Here is a 16574-nt window from a genome sequence, read left to right as displayed (position 1 = left end):
GGCTCAGCTGCACTCCTGTTCTCTGGGGGCACCTTGGACAGTCGCTTCATCTCACTTTTCTCATCTGAAACATGGGGTACAGGTGTCTCAAAGGGTTGAATGACATAAACGGTGTCAGCCTCCCGCAGGCCTGGCCCATGCTCAGTGGGTGGTGGCCGTTACCACTGTGATGCTGGGAGGCATTACAGGGTCTGGAGCAGGGAGGTGATGAAGGCGGGTTTCATGCTGGGTGCGGTGTGGAGTGGAGGAAGGAGCAATTGAAGGCAGGGAGACTCCTAGGAGGCTGGAGAGTTAGCGGGGTGTGGGCCAGGCCTGCAGCTGGCTGTGAACAGGACAAGACGGCAGGCATGAGATGGCTTGTCCACTGAGTGGTAAACAGGATGGAATCAGGGTGAAGGCAGATAAAGGGCGTCTGGGAGATGCTGTGACGTGGAGTGTGGGGACGGAGGGAGAGCAGTAGTGCTGTTGGCAGCACAGGAAGTCTGGGTGGAGCGACAGGAAAGATAAAGGGCAGTGTCTTCCACATCAGGGCTCAGCAGCAATTTGTGGATCCCCCTTTTTAAAGTATGATCTCATTGACCATGTTGAGTGGCAGGTCCTGCTACACCTCTCAGTGCAAGGCCCCTTAGGGAACTGCGGGGGCTCTCCCTGGCCCTCCGCCGGGCGGACCGACCCCCTGGTCTCCTTTTCTCTCCCAGCCTCAACGAGTCAATGCCCTTGGTCACCAAACAGCTGCAGTTCCTGTGGGGGGTGCCTCTGATCCGGATCTTCTTCAGTGACATCCTGAGCAAGAAGCTGCTGGAGAACCAGGAGCCGGCGGCCCACGTGCAGCCGGCCTCCCCGCAGAACGTGCTTCCCGTGAAGAGTGAGTGGCTGGAGCAGGCCCGGCCGTGGCCGCGCGGGGCTGAGGGGCACCTGCCCGCTCCGTTCCTGTCACCCTCACCTCTCCCACAGACCTGGAAGCTGCTTAAATCACTTCACGTTTAGCAAAACAGTGGCAGAAAGTCCTTAGGAGTAGAAAACAGGGAGCTGGGGAATAGAAACGGGTGAACAAAATCAAGGTCGTGTGTAGAGAACGTCCACTGATGAAGGATCCGAGAGGGCCGCCGCGGTTGTCTCTGAACTTCCACTTGGCTCTGAATTTCTAGTTGCCAAAATGAAAAGGGACTTGGGACCCTTTCTTCTCATAAAGACGAGGGCCTGTTTCTTAGGGGAAGTAGAGCTTTTCTGAGTTCGTAATCGTAAAGGAACTCTCCCACGTGGGGCTCCTGATGAAGGGGCCCCTGGGTGCCTGACCCGGCTTCCAGCTCAGCAGTGGGTCCTGGGGGAAGGTTTCTTGTGGCGAAAGTGAAGGAACTGTCGCCAACACATTTCAGTGGAATGACCTGCCGATTTCCAGGTGCGGGATTTCCAAGTGCGGGCGGCTTTTCCTCCGTCAGCCACTGTGCTGCAAAGTCCCATCGTGCACCTGTCAGTGCGATGGGCTCTCGAATACAACTTCCGCAGGATATACATGGGAAGTGTCAAAACAAAAGTAGAATGCAGCCCCAAGCTGAGTATCCGTACGTGAGGTTGACGCCTCTTCTTCCATCTAAAAGCAGAGAAAGTTGGGGACCCACCAGGCCTCCCTTTCCCCCCTTTGCCTACTATAGTCCTCGGAATTTTTACCTTTGTGGGTGCTGAAGTTAAGTGGTTCAGTAAAAGGATCCCTTGTAAGAATCGGATTTTCTGATTCTGAAGATATCTTTGGGTTTTACCTAAAATCCTATTGTTAATGTGCTTCCAATTTATCCCAAGGAGATGCCTTGAATCAGGTGGCAGCCCCACTGGGTGCGGCTGTAAGTTCGGAGCTTTATTGGAACGCGGTTCCCGACAGGGTGGGACTTGGCTGCTGGCTGAACTTGGCACTTCCGCTCACCCGTTCCCCTTCTCTCCGTGCCAGATCTGCTGAAGCGTGCGTTTCAGAAGTCTGCGTCGGTGCGGAACATCCTCAAGCCCGTCGGGGGCAAACGCGTGGACTCCGCGGAGGTGCAGAAGGTGTGCAGCATCTGCGTCCTCTACCAGACCTCGCTGACCACGCTCACCCAGATCCGGCTGCAGATACTCACAGGTGTGCAGGCCCCGGGCCGCTTCTGGCTCTCGTCTGGCCGACAGTTTTGCTTGGAACACGTGGATTTCTTCTGGCTTCCTTGAAAGAGGGTATTTGTGAGCCATTCTTAGAGGCCGAGTAGTTGAACAGCTCAAACTAATCTCAATCCCGGCATTTCCAGTTCATTCCTGTGACCTGGCTCTTGATTCTCATTATGAAGTACTATTTGCTTTTAAAAAATCACTATTTTTTCTTAATCCTCACTTGAGGATATTTTTCCATTGCTTTTTTAGAGAGAGTGGAAGGTAGGGGGAGGGAGAGAGAAACATCGATGTAAGAGAGACACATTGACCTGCCACTTTCCGCGCTCGCCTGACCAGCGCTGGGGGGTGAACCTGCTACTCCTTGGTTCCCAGGCCGACGCTCTAACCATTGAGAACACTGGCCAGGGCAAAAAAAAAAATTTTAACAGAAAACTAAAAAAGACAGGGAAGCTGAAAAAAATAAAGCTTAAGCCGTTCTTTATCCCGCAATCCAAACATGACTACCTGTGCCTGAGTATGCTATCTGTATATATATATTTAGATTGAAATATATAGTTTTATCCTTTCCTTTCCATTAGTCACCTTAATACGCATTTTATCTTGTCAGAAATTCTTCAGAAACCTTGTTTGTATAGGCTGCATAACACATCATGGCATGGGTATGCCCACCATTGTCCTTTTCAGCTGAGCAAGGAAGAAAGTCCCCTCTGTGAGCAAAGAGTTGGGCGTCAGGGTTTAAGTGGTGGTGCAGGAGCTGGGATAAACTGGTGTCATGAGGACAGAGGTCTGTAAGCCAGGAAGCTGTTTACCACATAAAGGACTCAGAACTTCTCTGCTGCATTTTACTTTATGTTTTAAAACATAAATTCTTGCTGCTTCTCCCTTTCACACTTACTTCATCTTCACATGTTCACAGAGCACCATCTATGTCAGGCACTGAGGGTGCAGAGGTGAAAAGAGCGAGGGTCTGTGTTCCCAAGGGGGTTATATCCTAGTGGGGAGACCAGGCATAAGATGGGGAATGTATGCAATGTGATGAAGGCCTATGACGGTGGAGTAATGAGTGACGATGTAGGCTTGGCTTGGAGGAGGGTTGACGGTTTGGCAGATGATTCTTTGTAGTGGAAGCCAGCCTGTCCATTGTAGGGTTTCAGCAGCCTCTGGCCCCTACCCGTAGGTGCCAGTAGCACCCACTCCTTCCCCCTAGTTGTGACACCCATACCTGTCTCCAAACATTGCCAAGTGCCCCCTGAGGACAGCGGAACTGGGGTGGTGATGGAGATGGAAGCAGGAGGGTTTGTGATGTTTCAGAGGCGGATTGGACTTGAGGGAGTGGGGCCTAACAGTTTCAAAGATGATGCCAGGTTTTTAGCCCAGTGCCAGTGTGGGTGGTGCCATCTGCCGCGCGCGGGGGATGACCGGCTGGGGGCGGGGCTTGTGGGCTTGGAGAGTTCTGCCATCAGAAGGCTAAGATGTCCTCTGCTTCCCCCTGGCCACTGTTCGTAGTTGTTAGAGTGTCAGCCCAAACACTGAAGGGTCGCAGGTTCGATTCCTGGTCGAGGGCACATATCTGGATTGCAGGTTCAATCCCATGCGTGCAAGATAGTTTAAAGCAGGTATCGATAAACTACTGCCTGTGGGCCAAAGCCAACCCACTACTTGCTTTTATAAAGTTTTATTGGAACAAAGCTACATCCATATTGTCTAACAGCCGCTTTTGTGCTATCATAGTTGCATTGAGTAGTTGTGACAGAGATTGGCCTACAGAGCCTAAAAACACTGACTCTGGCCCTTTCCAGAAAGAAATTTGCTGATTTCTGATTTAAAACACACTCAGAGTCAGACAGACATGGGTTCTGCTCTTGGTCTGACACTACCTGGCTGTGTGGTTTTGAGCCACTTAAACCTTTCTGGCCTGCACTTTAGATAACATTGAGTTTCACAATGGAAAGGAGATCATGCGAAAGTACCTGGAATGGTATCTGGCACAGAGTAAGCACCCGTTACATGTTAGCTCTTATTTTCGTGGTGATAATGATTTTCTTGGTAATCGCACCTTCTCTCTCACACACTGAATGTTCACTAGTAGGTGTGTTTGTCTCCCTGGTGGGTAGGGAAATAATGGACCAGCTGGAGCCCCACCTGAAGCTTGGGTTTCTCTGTCATTTCCCAGGTCTCACTTACCTTGATGACTTGCTGCCCAAACTGTGGGCGTTTATCTGTGAGCTGGGGCCTCACGGAGGGTTGAAGCTCTTCTTGGAATGCCTCAACAATGACACCGAAGAGTCCAAGCAGCTGTTGGCCATGCTGATGCTGTTCTGTGACTGCTCCCGGCACCTCATCACGTAGGTTGACTGCTACGGGCCTGGACTCCTTCCCTAGAAGGCAGTGGCAGTAAGGAAGCAGTTACTGATGTGGTTCCTGCTCAGGTTTGGGCCTGTGTGGCAGGGTCCACTGCTTGCTCTTGTAAATGACGCTTGAGAAGCATCAGATGAGGAAACATTTACAGAGTGGGTGGCACATAGTAGGGCTTCAGCAGTTGTTAGTTCCTATCCTTTCAGGGAGCTGGGTCAGCACCACGGAATGTGGCCTTTGGGGTTCCTAGTCTCTGGGTCTAAATTACTTCGGCCATTTACTCGCTGTGCTAGTTAGTTTACTGGAAGCTTGCAGAGCCAGGGAGTCAGGGTGCAAAACTTGGCTCCACCACTTACCGAGATGCCCTGGGCAACGGAGATAACATTACCAGTGTGATAGGGAGTGAACGAGAAAAGGCATGTCAGGTACTTAGTACAGTGCCTGGCACAGAGGGAGAAATTAACAAATGCTAGTCCCATTTAGTTCCTTGTTCTTTAAGCTTAGGTGTCTACTCGTGTATTTGGTATTCTTTTAATTCCACTTTTCCCCCAAAAGGCTGGTGAAAAATTATGAGAGAATGGATCTTAGGCAGTTATGTTCAGGCTAGAAGCCTTGGCAGGAGGCCTCCTGGACTGGTAGGTGGCAGATTGGGTAAGAATCATGGAGGGAAGAGCTCAGTGAGAGGTTGGAGGCAAGAGCAGGGTCCGTAGCTGCTGGTGCAGACCCTGACCTGCTGGGTCACGGGTGACCCAAGAGTGACTCACATTCTAAAGGGAATGGAGCCATTTTAGGATATTTTCAGATAGAGCTAAAATACAGAGCAGGGCTTATTGTTTTCTTCTTAATTGTATTTTTAACTTTTTACTGGGGACAATTTCAAGTCAATAGAAAGTAGAAAGAATATAGTACAATGAACTCTCATGCACCCATCACCAGCTTCAACGCTTAACTCATTGCCAGTCTTGCTTCATCTGTACGCCCACCACTCTCCTCTCCCTCATATTTTGAAGCATATCCTAGACATTTCCTACTTTATCTGTAAATTTTACAGTAAGTATCTCTAAAAGATAGAACTTATTTCGTTACCTTATTTTGTCCTCTAAGAAGTACAGATCTAGTTTTTTTTTGCTTTTTCTCGGTGGATAATTATGAATAATTTTCTGTCTGATTTAGGATCCTTGATGACATTGAAGTTTATGAAGAACAAATTTCATTCAAATTGGAAGAGCTGGTCACCATCTCCTCTTTTCTGAATTCCTTTGTGTTTAAGATGATCTGGGATGGCATCGTAGGTAAGGTAAAGGTGGCGGCCATTGTTCAGTTGATGCTACAGGCAGAGACGTCAGTCAGGAACACAGCTGGTTCTTAGCCTTATTAGCTGTCAACGTTAACTGAAAATGCACATTTCTTCACCTAATTAGAAGTTTCATTTTTTCGCTCTCTGTCTAGGACCACTTAAGACAGTGGTGAAGTTAAAGAAGTCTTGTTCTCCCACGTTTTTCAAGATTTGCTTGTATCGGGAATTATTAGTAATGATTTTGCCCCAAATCTCCTTCTGATTCTTTGTGTTGATTCTTTATCTTTGAGAAGATAAACGTGTGCCAGCTCACACCTCTGGTTAGATGCACCTCCTGATATGTTTCCAGTGGTTCAGTACAAAGCTCCTTAGATTAATAGGGTCTTAGATGACGTGCTAGTGGGAGGCGGCGTGAATGTGCCTAAGAGATACTCAGTCCTGTAGACACTTCAAACACACCCAGGGCGCCTTTCAGCTCTGTTGGTTCCATGCAGGATTCACAAGGGGGGAGTGGGGAGGCCTTGGTGGGACTTGATGACCAGAGCTGTCCTTTCAGTTCGTCTCCGCTCTGATCAGCTTCGTGAGGGTGCCTCCTGCTTGTGTGCCCACAGAGAATGCCAAGGGTGAGACCTTGGAGCTGTTCCAGTCCGTCCACGGGTGGCTGATGGTGCTGTATGAGCGGGACTGCCGGCGTCGCTTCGCCCCTGAGGACCACTGGCTGCGAAAGTGAGCTCCGGGGGTGGGGAGGCGGGTTTATGGACACTGCACTCACGTCCCAGGGCAGAGAGGAACTTGGCCCTCTCCTTCATCTTTTACCTGCATAAGGAGACCCGTTCTTCCTACACCTGTCAGGACGGATCACCTAGCAGTTCCTTCTGTTAAAATATGCATACACTGAGAATGGTTAGAGCTCATTATAGCAGCAAAGCCCGGTCACATTTAGCAAGTGTTTTTTATCCAAACTGGGAAGAAGAAAAATGTTCAGCTGAACTGAGCTACAGGTAATGCTAGGCAAATGGCAGTTTTTAAAAATCAGAATTAGCAGGATAAAAACTACAGCTAGGTGTTTTGGGGGATGGGATTAGGGAATCCTCTTGCAACTAAACAGAAGATCAGGGGTCCTCAAACTTTTTAAACAGGGGCCAGTTCACTGTCCCTCAGACCATTGGAGGGCCGGACTATAGTTTAAAAAAAAACTATGAACAAATTCCTATGCACACTGCACATATCTTATTTTGAAGTAAAAAAACAAAACGGGAACAAATACAATATTTGTATTTGCATGTGGCCCGTGGGCCGTAGTTTGAGGACCCCTGCATAAGATTGTGTCCACATTGTTTCATCAAGGACATGTCAACTCCTGTGTAAGTTGTGGCACTACAGCAGGACTGGCCGGCTGTTTCTGTAAAGGGCCTGACGGTGACTATTCTAGGCTCTGCAGACCAGTCTCTGTAGCACGAACACAGCCAGAGGCAACATGTAATGAATGAGTGTGGTTGTGTCCCATTAAAACTTGACAAAAAATGGGCGGCAGGCTGCATGTGGCCTGCAGGGTGCAGTTTGCCAAGAATGGTGGGTTTTTTGTTTTCATTATCCCAAGCCCATGTCTTTTTAAGGGATCTCAAACCTAGCGTGCTCTTCCAAGAACTGGACAAGGACAGAAAGCGGGCCCAGCTGATCCTGCAGTACATCCCTCACGTCATTCCTCACAAAAACGTGAGTCGCACTCAGAGCAGGGCCCCTGTGTATCTTTCTGTTCCACCACGTGGCTCCGGGCTTTCCATCTCTGTTACCCAGTTGGAAATAAATAAACGTGCTCCCTCACTCAGCAGATGCAAACCGTGATTGGATCTTAATCCATCGGGCATAAAGCTAAGTCCTGTGGGTACAGGGATTGAAGACACTATGAACTGGCAGTCCTGTAGAGTGGTGTGTGTGCCACAGGGTTGGATGCTGTGGGAGCCCAGAAAGGAGTCGGGAGCACAGGCAAACGTGGGCAGTATTTAAAGGCCTCGAATGAGAGAATGCAGTGCTGTTGGAGAGACAGATGGACAGTCTGGCTGGAGAGAATGTAGGAGGGAGGGAAGAAGCTATATTTCTAATTCCCAAGAGTGTTTTGGGGAATGTTTCCTGTTCCCTCAAGTTACTTTTAACTTCTGGAAGCATCCCATTCCAGTTGCGTCTCAAATGACTTAAAAGCCATGAATCTTGTCCAGTGTGTTTTAGGGAATCATCAGCCCTTGACCCTGTTTCTGGTCTCACCGTTGCTCATTTCAGAGAGTTCTCCTGTTCCGAAACATGGTCACCAAGGAGAAGGAGAAACTGGGGCTCGTGGAGACCAGCTCTGCCTCACCTCACGTCACCCACATCACTATCCGACGGTCCCGGATGTTGGAGGTGAGAAGCCCACAGGAAGTGTGCTCTGTGGAGGGTAGGCGCTTCAGCGGGTGAACTGTTGCCTCTGAACTGTTCTTGTCACTCCTTCATCTAATGACACTGGAATTGAGGCTCTGGGAGCCAGAAAGGGGCCATTTGTCCTGTTTCCTGCTCTGAGAGCTGCTTGGTTAAACAGGTTTTCTTCTCCTTTTCACCAGAAGGGCCCCTGGCTAGAGCATCAAACACTTGGTGCCTCTAAAGGAGGACAGGAAGTGCAATGTGCAGAACATCGCGTGTCTGTGCAAACTCCATTTGTCCTGGCAGGCACTTGGCTCAACTGTGCATGTGGAGGAGGGAGTGTAGGTGTTAAGTTGACTGAGCCGTGCTGGGAGCTGCATTACCACAGAGCCAGAAGTTCTTTGTAGACATACACTGATGAGATGCAAGGGAAGTGGCCCACCACAGTCAAAGCCAGCATAGGTTACCACTCTGGCGACCCCAAAGAAGAATACACCCAGTTGTGTAACAGAAACTCCCTTCTCCCGCATTTTCTTCAGATGCAAAGTTCTGTCTGTCTCAAAGTTCTCAGCCCCACCACCTACCATCCCCCTCCAGTGGGACCAGCACCCACAGGAAGTCTGGAGAGTCCCCAACTCCCTCCTCAGGTGTCAATGCTTATGGCACCGTCACTTGACATCCTGGTTACCTGAGGCTGCGTTTTAAAACCCATCCCTAAGGGACGTAAAAGGAGGGGTGTCTGTCTCAGGTTTTAGGCCAAGTCTGTTTTCCTCGTCCCGTCCCATTAGAAATATCTTGTCATGAAACTGATCACTGCCTTCCTACTGAATGAGGAGGGAGGAGGTCACTTATTCGTTAGCCGTGTTACAGTCTGGTGGTCTGATTGTTAGAACATGAGAGCCCCATGGCCTTCGCTCGATTTGGACACGAGGGGCATCAAAAAGCTGGCATTAGACTCATGATGTCCCAGGCTTTTTGTCCGCTTCCTTTGCTGTGGTTTGTGTTGAAGGCGGGGCTTCTGTGCCAGGCGTCCAGGTTAGTCCTCCAGGAAGGCATCCCCTCACAAGGGTGCACGGGGCTGGCACTGTAGCATTCCAGTCCTGGGAGGAACCTCAGGGGGACACCCGCTTGTCCCCTCACCCGCCAGTGGCAGAACTAAGGCCAAAGAAATTCAGATTCTCAGTAGGGTCAGATATCAGGCCTCGAAGGCCCTGAAGAATGAAGCCAGCTCTCCCGTCCCCGGGTCGGGGTCTGCCAGCCATCTGCTCTGCTGCCAACAGAGAGACCTAGGACAGAAAGCCAGCCATGTTCTGCTGGCATAACCACTCCTGGGCTCCCCACTGCCCTTTGGATGTTTAAATTCGTCAGCATGACTAACAAGGCCTTCCATGATCTGGGGAGAGGTACCAGGAGTTGAGGTGGAGGGTATTTTATTCTTTATCGTCTAGTGTGTCTGTAGTATGGTCGATAACCAATGAGCTAGATCCTTGTATCATTAAAACAGAGAGGGCGAGATCTGGTCCAGGCTTCTTTCATCCCTGTCTGATGGCCAAGAGCCTGTTGTGACCCATTTTGGGTAGTTTCTTGTCTCACTGCTCTGCATCCTCTCAATGGCAGTCTCCCCACGGGAAAGAGTGGTAAAGTCATGTCCCACAAAATGAGTTTTCCTTTGACCAGGCTTTCATTAAGAACGGGTGAGAACTGCTCTTCTCATGCGCCCATGCGCCCTGACTCACACGTCTATGCCACTGGAGAGCTCCCACAGGGAGGAGAGCCTTCGGGGAGCCCCGAGTGTGCAGCGGTGTCCTAATGGCTGCACTTCTGCCCTCGGCAGGACGGCTACGAGCAGCTGCGGCAGCTGTCCCAGCACGCCATGAAGGGCGTGATCCGCGTGAAGTTTGTCAATGACCTCGGGGTGGACGAGGCAGGGATCGATCAAGACGGTGTTTTCAAGGAGTTCTTGGAAGAGATCATCAAGAGGGTGTTTGACCCGGCACTCAACCTGTTCAAGGTATTCCAGGGGAGGGGGCTGCCAGCCGCCACACGGAGGTGCCACAAGAACCGAAGGGCTGGGCTTGCTCCACACAAGGCCTCACCTCCCTGCCTCTGTCACCTTCTTCCTCGCAGACAACCAGTGGGGACGAGAGGCTCTACCCCTCGCCCACCTCTTACATCCACGAGAACTACCTGCAGCTCTTTGAGTTCGTGGGCAAGATGCTGGGGAAGGCCGTGTATGAGGTAGGCATGTGAAGGAGCATCGAACTAGAAAGGACGATAAAACGTGGGAAGTACCATGGGCTTTGTATGCATTTATGTGATCAGACCTAGCGTGTCAACTGCCTGTCATTAGGGTAAAGTCAGGAAAGGACAGGAACCGTGATTACTGTATAGAGAGACTGGTACTTTCTTGTGCGGCTCACTGAGTCCTCAGCATCCCTGTGGCGTGGCTGCCGCTGTCCTATTTGTATAAGGACAAGAGAACCTAGGCTCGGGAGACGCTTATCCAGAGTCTCTTCGCTTGTTAAGGGGTAGAATGCAGATTCGCACCCAGGCCACCTGAGTCCTAAACCTGCCCTCCGCTTCGCTGAAGGGTGAGGAGTGGTGTGAACGTCCTCCCCCATTTCCTGGGCCTCGACTCTGTTTCCTCCCTCCCCAGCAACAATAACAACAGTGCAGATGAACGAAACGGGGGCACTAGGCCCCGCTGCTTGCCCTGCCCTTGCCTCTGGTGGGTGCTTGTCCTCTGAGCTCCCACAACCTGCTCCCAAAATGTCAGCAGGGAGGCTGCGCTGTCACCCATTTGCAGGTGGGAAACCGAGGCTCCGGGGCCGGGCAGCAGCAGAGCTGGTTGATCCCTGAGCAGTGTGGCTCCAAAGCCTATGTCCATAACCACCATGCTGAGGTGTCCCCAGGGGGCACTTGGTTGGGTTTGTTAAGTGATGGGGAGGTAGCGTCCAGATTGAAAATTTTGCAAGTGCCCGGAGATGCTTCTGGAGCCTCTGCAGCGTGAGCTGCCCCTGATGGGATTATTGGGGCGGAATCTGGACAAACAAGCTTGTCTCCTCCCCCAGGGGATCGTGGTGGATGTGCCCTTCGCCTCCTTCTTCCTGAGCCAGCTGCTCGGGCACCACCACAGTGTCTTCTATAGCTCCGTGGACGAACTGCCTTCCCTGGACTCCGAGTTCTACAAAAACCTCACCTCCATTAAGGTCAGTGAGGACAGGCGGGGGCTTAGCTGAGCGCTGGTGGAAGGCAGAAGTGAGTGAAGCCCCGCAGGGTGGGTGTGGTGGATGAGGTTCCCTGCCCCTCGTGCCCTCAGGACGCTGCCTCTCAGGACCAATGCTCAGGGCCTCCTTCCTCGAGGGGATGTGTGGCTGTCTCCTTTGCTTCCAGCTGTTCAGTGGCCACAGCAGTTGATGCCTAAGCAGACCTTGTAGGCAGGAGTGTCAGTTCTTCAAGGACATAGCCCTGCTGGGTTCCAACACTTCCCTTCTCTGTCGTCTTAGCGCTACGATGGGGACATCTCCGACCTGGGCCTGACGCTGTCGTACGATGAAGACGTCATGGGTCAGGTAGGTTGACTTCTGGGGCTGAAGTCTTCTTTCTGTCCCCCTGGGCTTCCTGAGGCCTGCCCTGCCCTTGATGCTTTCCCCAACGGTCCCTAAACAGAGTGTCTGTCTGTCTGGCCTTTCCTCTGGCTCCCGTGCCAGTTCTCCTGTCCCACCTCGCCGGGAGGTGGGGTCTCCTCCTTCCATTACAGCTGACCTGGCCTTTGCCTGCTTGCTCTCGCTGTGCTGAGACCCCTCGCTCTGCTGAGGTTACGCTCTGGGTCATTCCTAATTGAAGTCATAGCTCCATTTGTAACGCTGCTTTTTGTTGCTATGGTGAGGATTAGCTGTCACTCATGACTTAGAAAGGGGGAAGAAGGCTCTAAGACATGCCTCTAACAGACTCCTGTCCCCATCCCAACTCGTCACAAAGAGCAGAACAGGAAGAAAAAAGACCCTTGAAATCATGGGGCCAGAGCTGTTTCCATCCCGAGTTCTTTTCTTGGAAGTGCCCCGGCCCCTCCATTGTGTCCCGGTGACACCTGAACAAGCCCCCATGCATGTAGTCCGAGGGCTGCTCTGGAGGAACCGTGCCGTGAGCTCGGGTGTGGGGCTGCCTCTGAGCCCTGCCTCTGGGGCCTCAGAGGCCGCTCGGTCTCCCCAAGCCACAAGTTCCTTTTCTCAAAGGGCCACTTGCCAAGTGTGTGCCCTTGCTGGGACCAGTGTCACCGGGTGTTCTGTAAGTGCCCATGTGCCCTACCCTCCTCCTGAAGAGCCGCCAAGCAGGCTGGCACCTGAGGGCTCAGAGAAGCCTGTGAGAACCCAGCGCATTTGACCACAGAACGCCTCTTTCAGAGAGAGAATGCCATCTCATGAGTGATTGTCAAATCAGAGCTCACAGGCAGGGTGCTCCCTGGGACCCTTTGTGGGAAACGCCAGGCTGGGCGACTCCTAGGGCCCTTTTAGTTTGAAAATCTTTGGTGTGCCCCATGATGCACACAGCATTGACCCTAGAGATCACTGTTTTCCAAACTGTCCACATCTTTAGAGTTACATTAACAATTTCTATTAAAATTAGCTTGAAAACGATGCACTCTTTCATTTCTTTAGGTGACCCACTGAAATTCTTGACATTGAGGAAAGCAGTTAATTCTCTAGTTTCCAAATCTTTCATCAGTTTGAGGTTTCTTCCTGCATTCTTAATTCTCTCTCCTGACTATAAAAATAATGCAAACTCCTAACCAAGTATCAGCTAGAATGTGAGCATACAGGTGAAAATGAAAACCGCCTAGAGTGGTGGTGCCCAGAGATGCCACTGGTAACACGTGGCTGGCCTTCCAGATCTTTCTCCCTGGCACCCACATCATCTTTTTTTTTTTTTTTTTGCTAGAGAAAAAAAACCTTTCGTATTGATCATGCAGGGTCTGCTTGTTGACGTGTAAGCCCAGGCTTTTTGTGGAAATGGTTGTTCCCAAACATGTCCCATCTTAATTGTGTCATTATTCCGGACGTGGGTGTTGGCCCTTTTGTCTGCAGGAAGCTTTCTCCCCATTAGAATCCTCTCGAGTGATTGCTCCCCCTCTTCTCCCTCAGCTCGTTTGCCATGAACTGATTCCTGGAGGGAAGACCATTCCTGTTACAAATGAAAATAAGTGAGTATCACAATTCGATTTTTAAGGTCAGCACTTGAGAAGACTTCATTCTGGCTCTCCGGGCTTACTTTGAAAATTTATTAAGATACTCTGAAGTAGAAAAGCCATAAATATTATAATGGAACTTACTGGTTAGAGTTCATAGGCCAAAATCGTATTACATTTGATGTGCAAAATAAGAATTGACACTTTATTGTTTGCAGTAGCACTTCTGAGGCCAGAGGCAGTGTTCCTAGGAATGTAATGATGGCCCTCGGTGCAGACAGATGGATTCTGGGCCCTTCGGGCATGCAGTCCGGAACCCAGAGGGCACCGAGGCAGAAGGCACCTGGAGGGAAGATGGTTTAGGAATGATAGCATCTGGCGGTTGTAGAAAGCCTGGTCTTGAGAACACAGTGGCAAGTTCGGATGTAGCAGATAGGTCTTAGATACGAGGAGCTTCTGAGGCCCGGCAGCTGCCGTCACAGATAACAGGCTTTCAGGAATCTGTCATGAATGTCAACTTTTTTGGTCCCTAGAAGCCAAACCCCTCAATGCACTGTCTCCACCTGGCCTATTCTCACTGAATTAAAATAGTAGAACCTGGTGTGAGGAGTAGATACAAGCCTGTCATTCTGTCCGTCTTCTCCTGCCACCAGACTCCACTGAGCACCTGAACTGTAATCTGAGTGTCACTCCCCTCAGTGACACGTGAGAGCTCGGTCCTACCTGGTGAGGCCTTTGGACCAGATGCACGTTACAGCCCAGCGTCCTGAGCATCACGTCTCTGGGTTGGGAGGCCTCGGTCAGCCTCTTGCTTGGGAGCTTTCATTCAGAACAGACTGTTCTTGTCAGGATTGAGATGCACCAGTTTGACTTGCCTCTGGGGCGTTAGTTTGCCAGCTGAGAGAGAACAGAGCCTGGCGGGGAGGAACAGGCTGGAGGCGTCAGCAAGTGGATCCTGTTCCTGCCCCCGTGTTCCCTCTCACCATCCCTGCAGAGGGCTTCCCAGGAGAGCGCGCGTGTAAAAGACCTTCCAGGGTGTCTGGGTCACAGGAGGGCCTTAGTAAATGAGAGCAGTGGTTGCCACCATCATCGAATAGGTGACACGTCACACGCAGCCAGCCGCCCTCAGATTGGTGGGTTTTTGTGCCAGACAAGAGGGCACAGGGGTGGTGGAAGGAGGAAGTGGGTCCGTGCAGCCTGTGTGGCGTGAGGTTCCTGCCCCGCCTGGAAACTCCTGTGGAGAGTCCTTTCACGCGCTCTTAGTGTAAACCTCAGGGTGGGAGCGGGGTTCAGTGCTGCAGGCTGCCTATCCCGCGAGGCCTGGCAGTGCCCACTTCTCCTCCTTCAGGGGATGCTGGGCCCTGCACTTCCGAGGTGTGAAATGGGAGAGCCCCTCTATTTCTTTGGTGGAATGGACAGTATTAGTAACCGGCTTCAAAGAGTCAAGGAAAGGTCATCTTGAAGTGTATGGATTTGCAAGTTTGCTGCTGGATAATTTTTAAAGTAGGCTGTTTTCAAGGTCAGTCACTCAGATTCGAGTGCTGCGGTAACATGTTTATTTGATTGGACTGATGGGAATTTTGAGAGTTGTACTTGGGCTGGGCTCGGGTTCTTTCACCCGAGTACCTGCTTGCTAAGAAATCAGCAAGGCTAGCCAGCCTGTTGGGATGTACTTAACCTGTTCAGTTGCAGTATATTATACGCTGTACATGCGGCCATTGTGTTCATAAAATCAGACCCAGGAGACCATCTGCTGGAGCCGTGGTTCGTGCCCTGACGTCCTAGTTGAAACTGAACATGAGCCAGCTGCATTTGGCCAGAACTCTCTGCGGCCTCTCCTTTGCATGGCCTCGTTCTTGGTCCAGATGAGCAAGGTTTTGATTGACGTTTCAGTATGAAGCGGTTTTTCTCTGCTTTAAAGCTCAGTGGAGGACTGCATTACATCTTAATTGGTGTATGTCCAAAAGGATGAAAATAAATCCAAGACCGGAAAAATACCCTGTGTACCAAGAAGGGCCCTCTCCTTACCTGGAGATTGTCTTGCTTTGACTCTTGACACATTGGGGTGTTATCCTGATGAATGACTGGCCCACTGTTTTGTGCGGTTCTTTTTGGAGAAGTGATGAGGTCATGCCCTTGGACGTTCAATGCCTTCACAGAGGCACGGAGTGTACCGTCAGGAGAGCCGTTGTCGTCATCTGGTGGTTCTGGTGAAATGTCCCGGTACTGTTTGTTTCTGTAAAATGGAACAAAAATGACCTAACTCATCTTCTAGCCCATTGGAACAGCCCACTCTGTCCTGTTAATTTCCATTGTTTTCTTTTGTCTGCTACAGAATTAGCTACATCCATCTGATGGCACACTTTCGAATGCACACTCAAATCAAAAACCAGACAGCTGCCCTCATCAGCGGATTCCGTTCTATCATCAAACCTGAGTGGACCCGGATGTTCTCAACCCCTGAGCTCCAGCGTCTCATCTCCGGTGACAATGCTGAGATTGACCTGGAGGATTTAAAGTAAGGAGTGAATGAGCTGGCGAGGGCAAAGTTCTTAGGCCTGGAAAGCAAGCAGCCCCCCGCGGGGTCCCCTTTGGAGAGTTATTTCAGGGCCCACCTCCGATGCTCTCCTCCCCGCTCATGGGGTGAACTGCTTGGAATAAAAGCCCAACCACTTGTGTGCCTAGAAACTGAAGTGAAGCAGATCTTGAGGACTGCTGAGCTCTCTAAGCTTCTTAGGACTAGTTGCAGGACCTCCATTTGGCTTCTGCTCTGGAGCTGCCAGCTCTTGAACTCTCTGCCCCATTAGCTTCCAGGGACATGGGGTTATTAAGGCATGAACTCTGGCTTTCAGGGGACTTGGTAGTTAGTAGTGCCTGTCTAAATGCCGTGCTTACCTGTGTCTGCGTGACTGAGCCGTGTCTGCATTGTTTCAGGAAGCACACAGTGTACTACGGTGGTTTTCATGGAAGTCACAGGGTCATTATCTGGCTCTGGGATATTCTGGCCTCCGACTTCACGCCCAACGAGAGAGCCATGTTTCTGAAGGTACTGTGCATGTTACCTATGTGTGCGTGCATGCATACGTAGATGTTCTAAATCTAGAAGGCCAGGTGATATTGTAATAACTTACACTGGGGGAAAATCAGGAGGACCTCCTGTCATCAGCATGCCCTGTCCCATAGGCGGGTCAGGTAGTAACCAGGGACGGC

The 16574-nt window shown here is 50.8% G+C and overlaps 1 protein-coding gene across 2 annotated transcripts in view; it reads left to right on the top strand.

Moving 5' to 3' along the window:
• Positions 1–16574, top strand: part of UBE3B (ubiquitin protein ligase E3B) — a 35255-nt gene that overhangs the window by 14913 nt on the left and 3768 nt on the right. For both annotated transcript variants that reach the window (XM_081113933.1, XM_081113932.1), the window contains 14 exons: positions 699–865; positions 1943–2110; positions 4307–4478; positions 5662–5780; positions 6397–6511; positions 7402–7501; positions 8063–8182; positions 10014–10190; positions 10307–10417; positions 11251–11388; positions 11686–11751; positions 13321–13379; positions 15700–15882; positions 16299–16410. In XM_081113933.1, coding sequence (XP_080970059.1) covers positions 699–865; positions 1943–2110; positions 4307–4478; positions 5662–5780; positions 6397–6511; positions 7402–7501; positions 8063–8182; positions 10014–10190; positions 10307–10417; positions 11251–11388; positions 11686–11751; positions 13321–13379; positions 15700–15882; positions 16299–16410 — 1807 coding nt within the window. The remainder of the gene's footprint in view (positions 1–698; positions 866–1942; positions 2111–4306; positions 4479–5661; positions 5781–6396; positions 6512–7401; positions 7502–8062; positions 8183–10013; positions 10191–10306; positions 10418–11250; positions 11389–11685; positions 11752–13320; positions 13380–15699; positions 15883–16298; positions 16411–16574) is intronic.

This window comes from Myotis nattereri (assembly GCF_964212035.1).
Source record: "Myotis nattereri genome assembly, chromosome: 19".
NCBI classification, from domain to species: Eukaryota; Metazoa; Chordata; class Mammalia; order Chiroptera; family Vespertilionidae; genus Myotis; species Myotis nattereri.
This window is presented reverse-complemented; position numbering and strand designations above follow the sequence as displayed.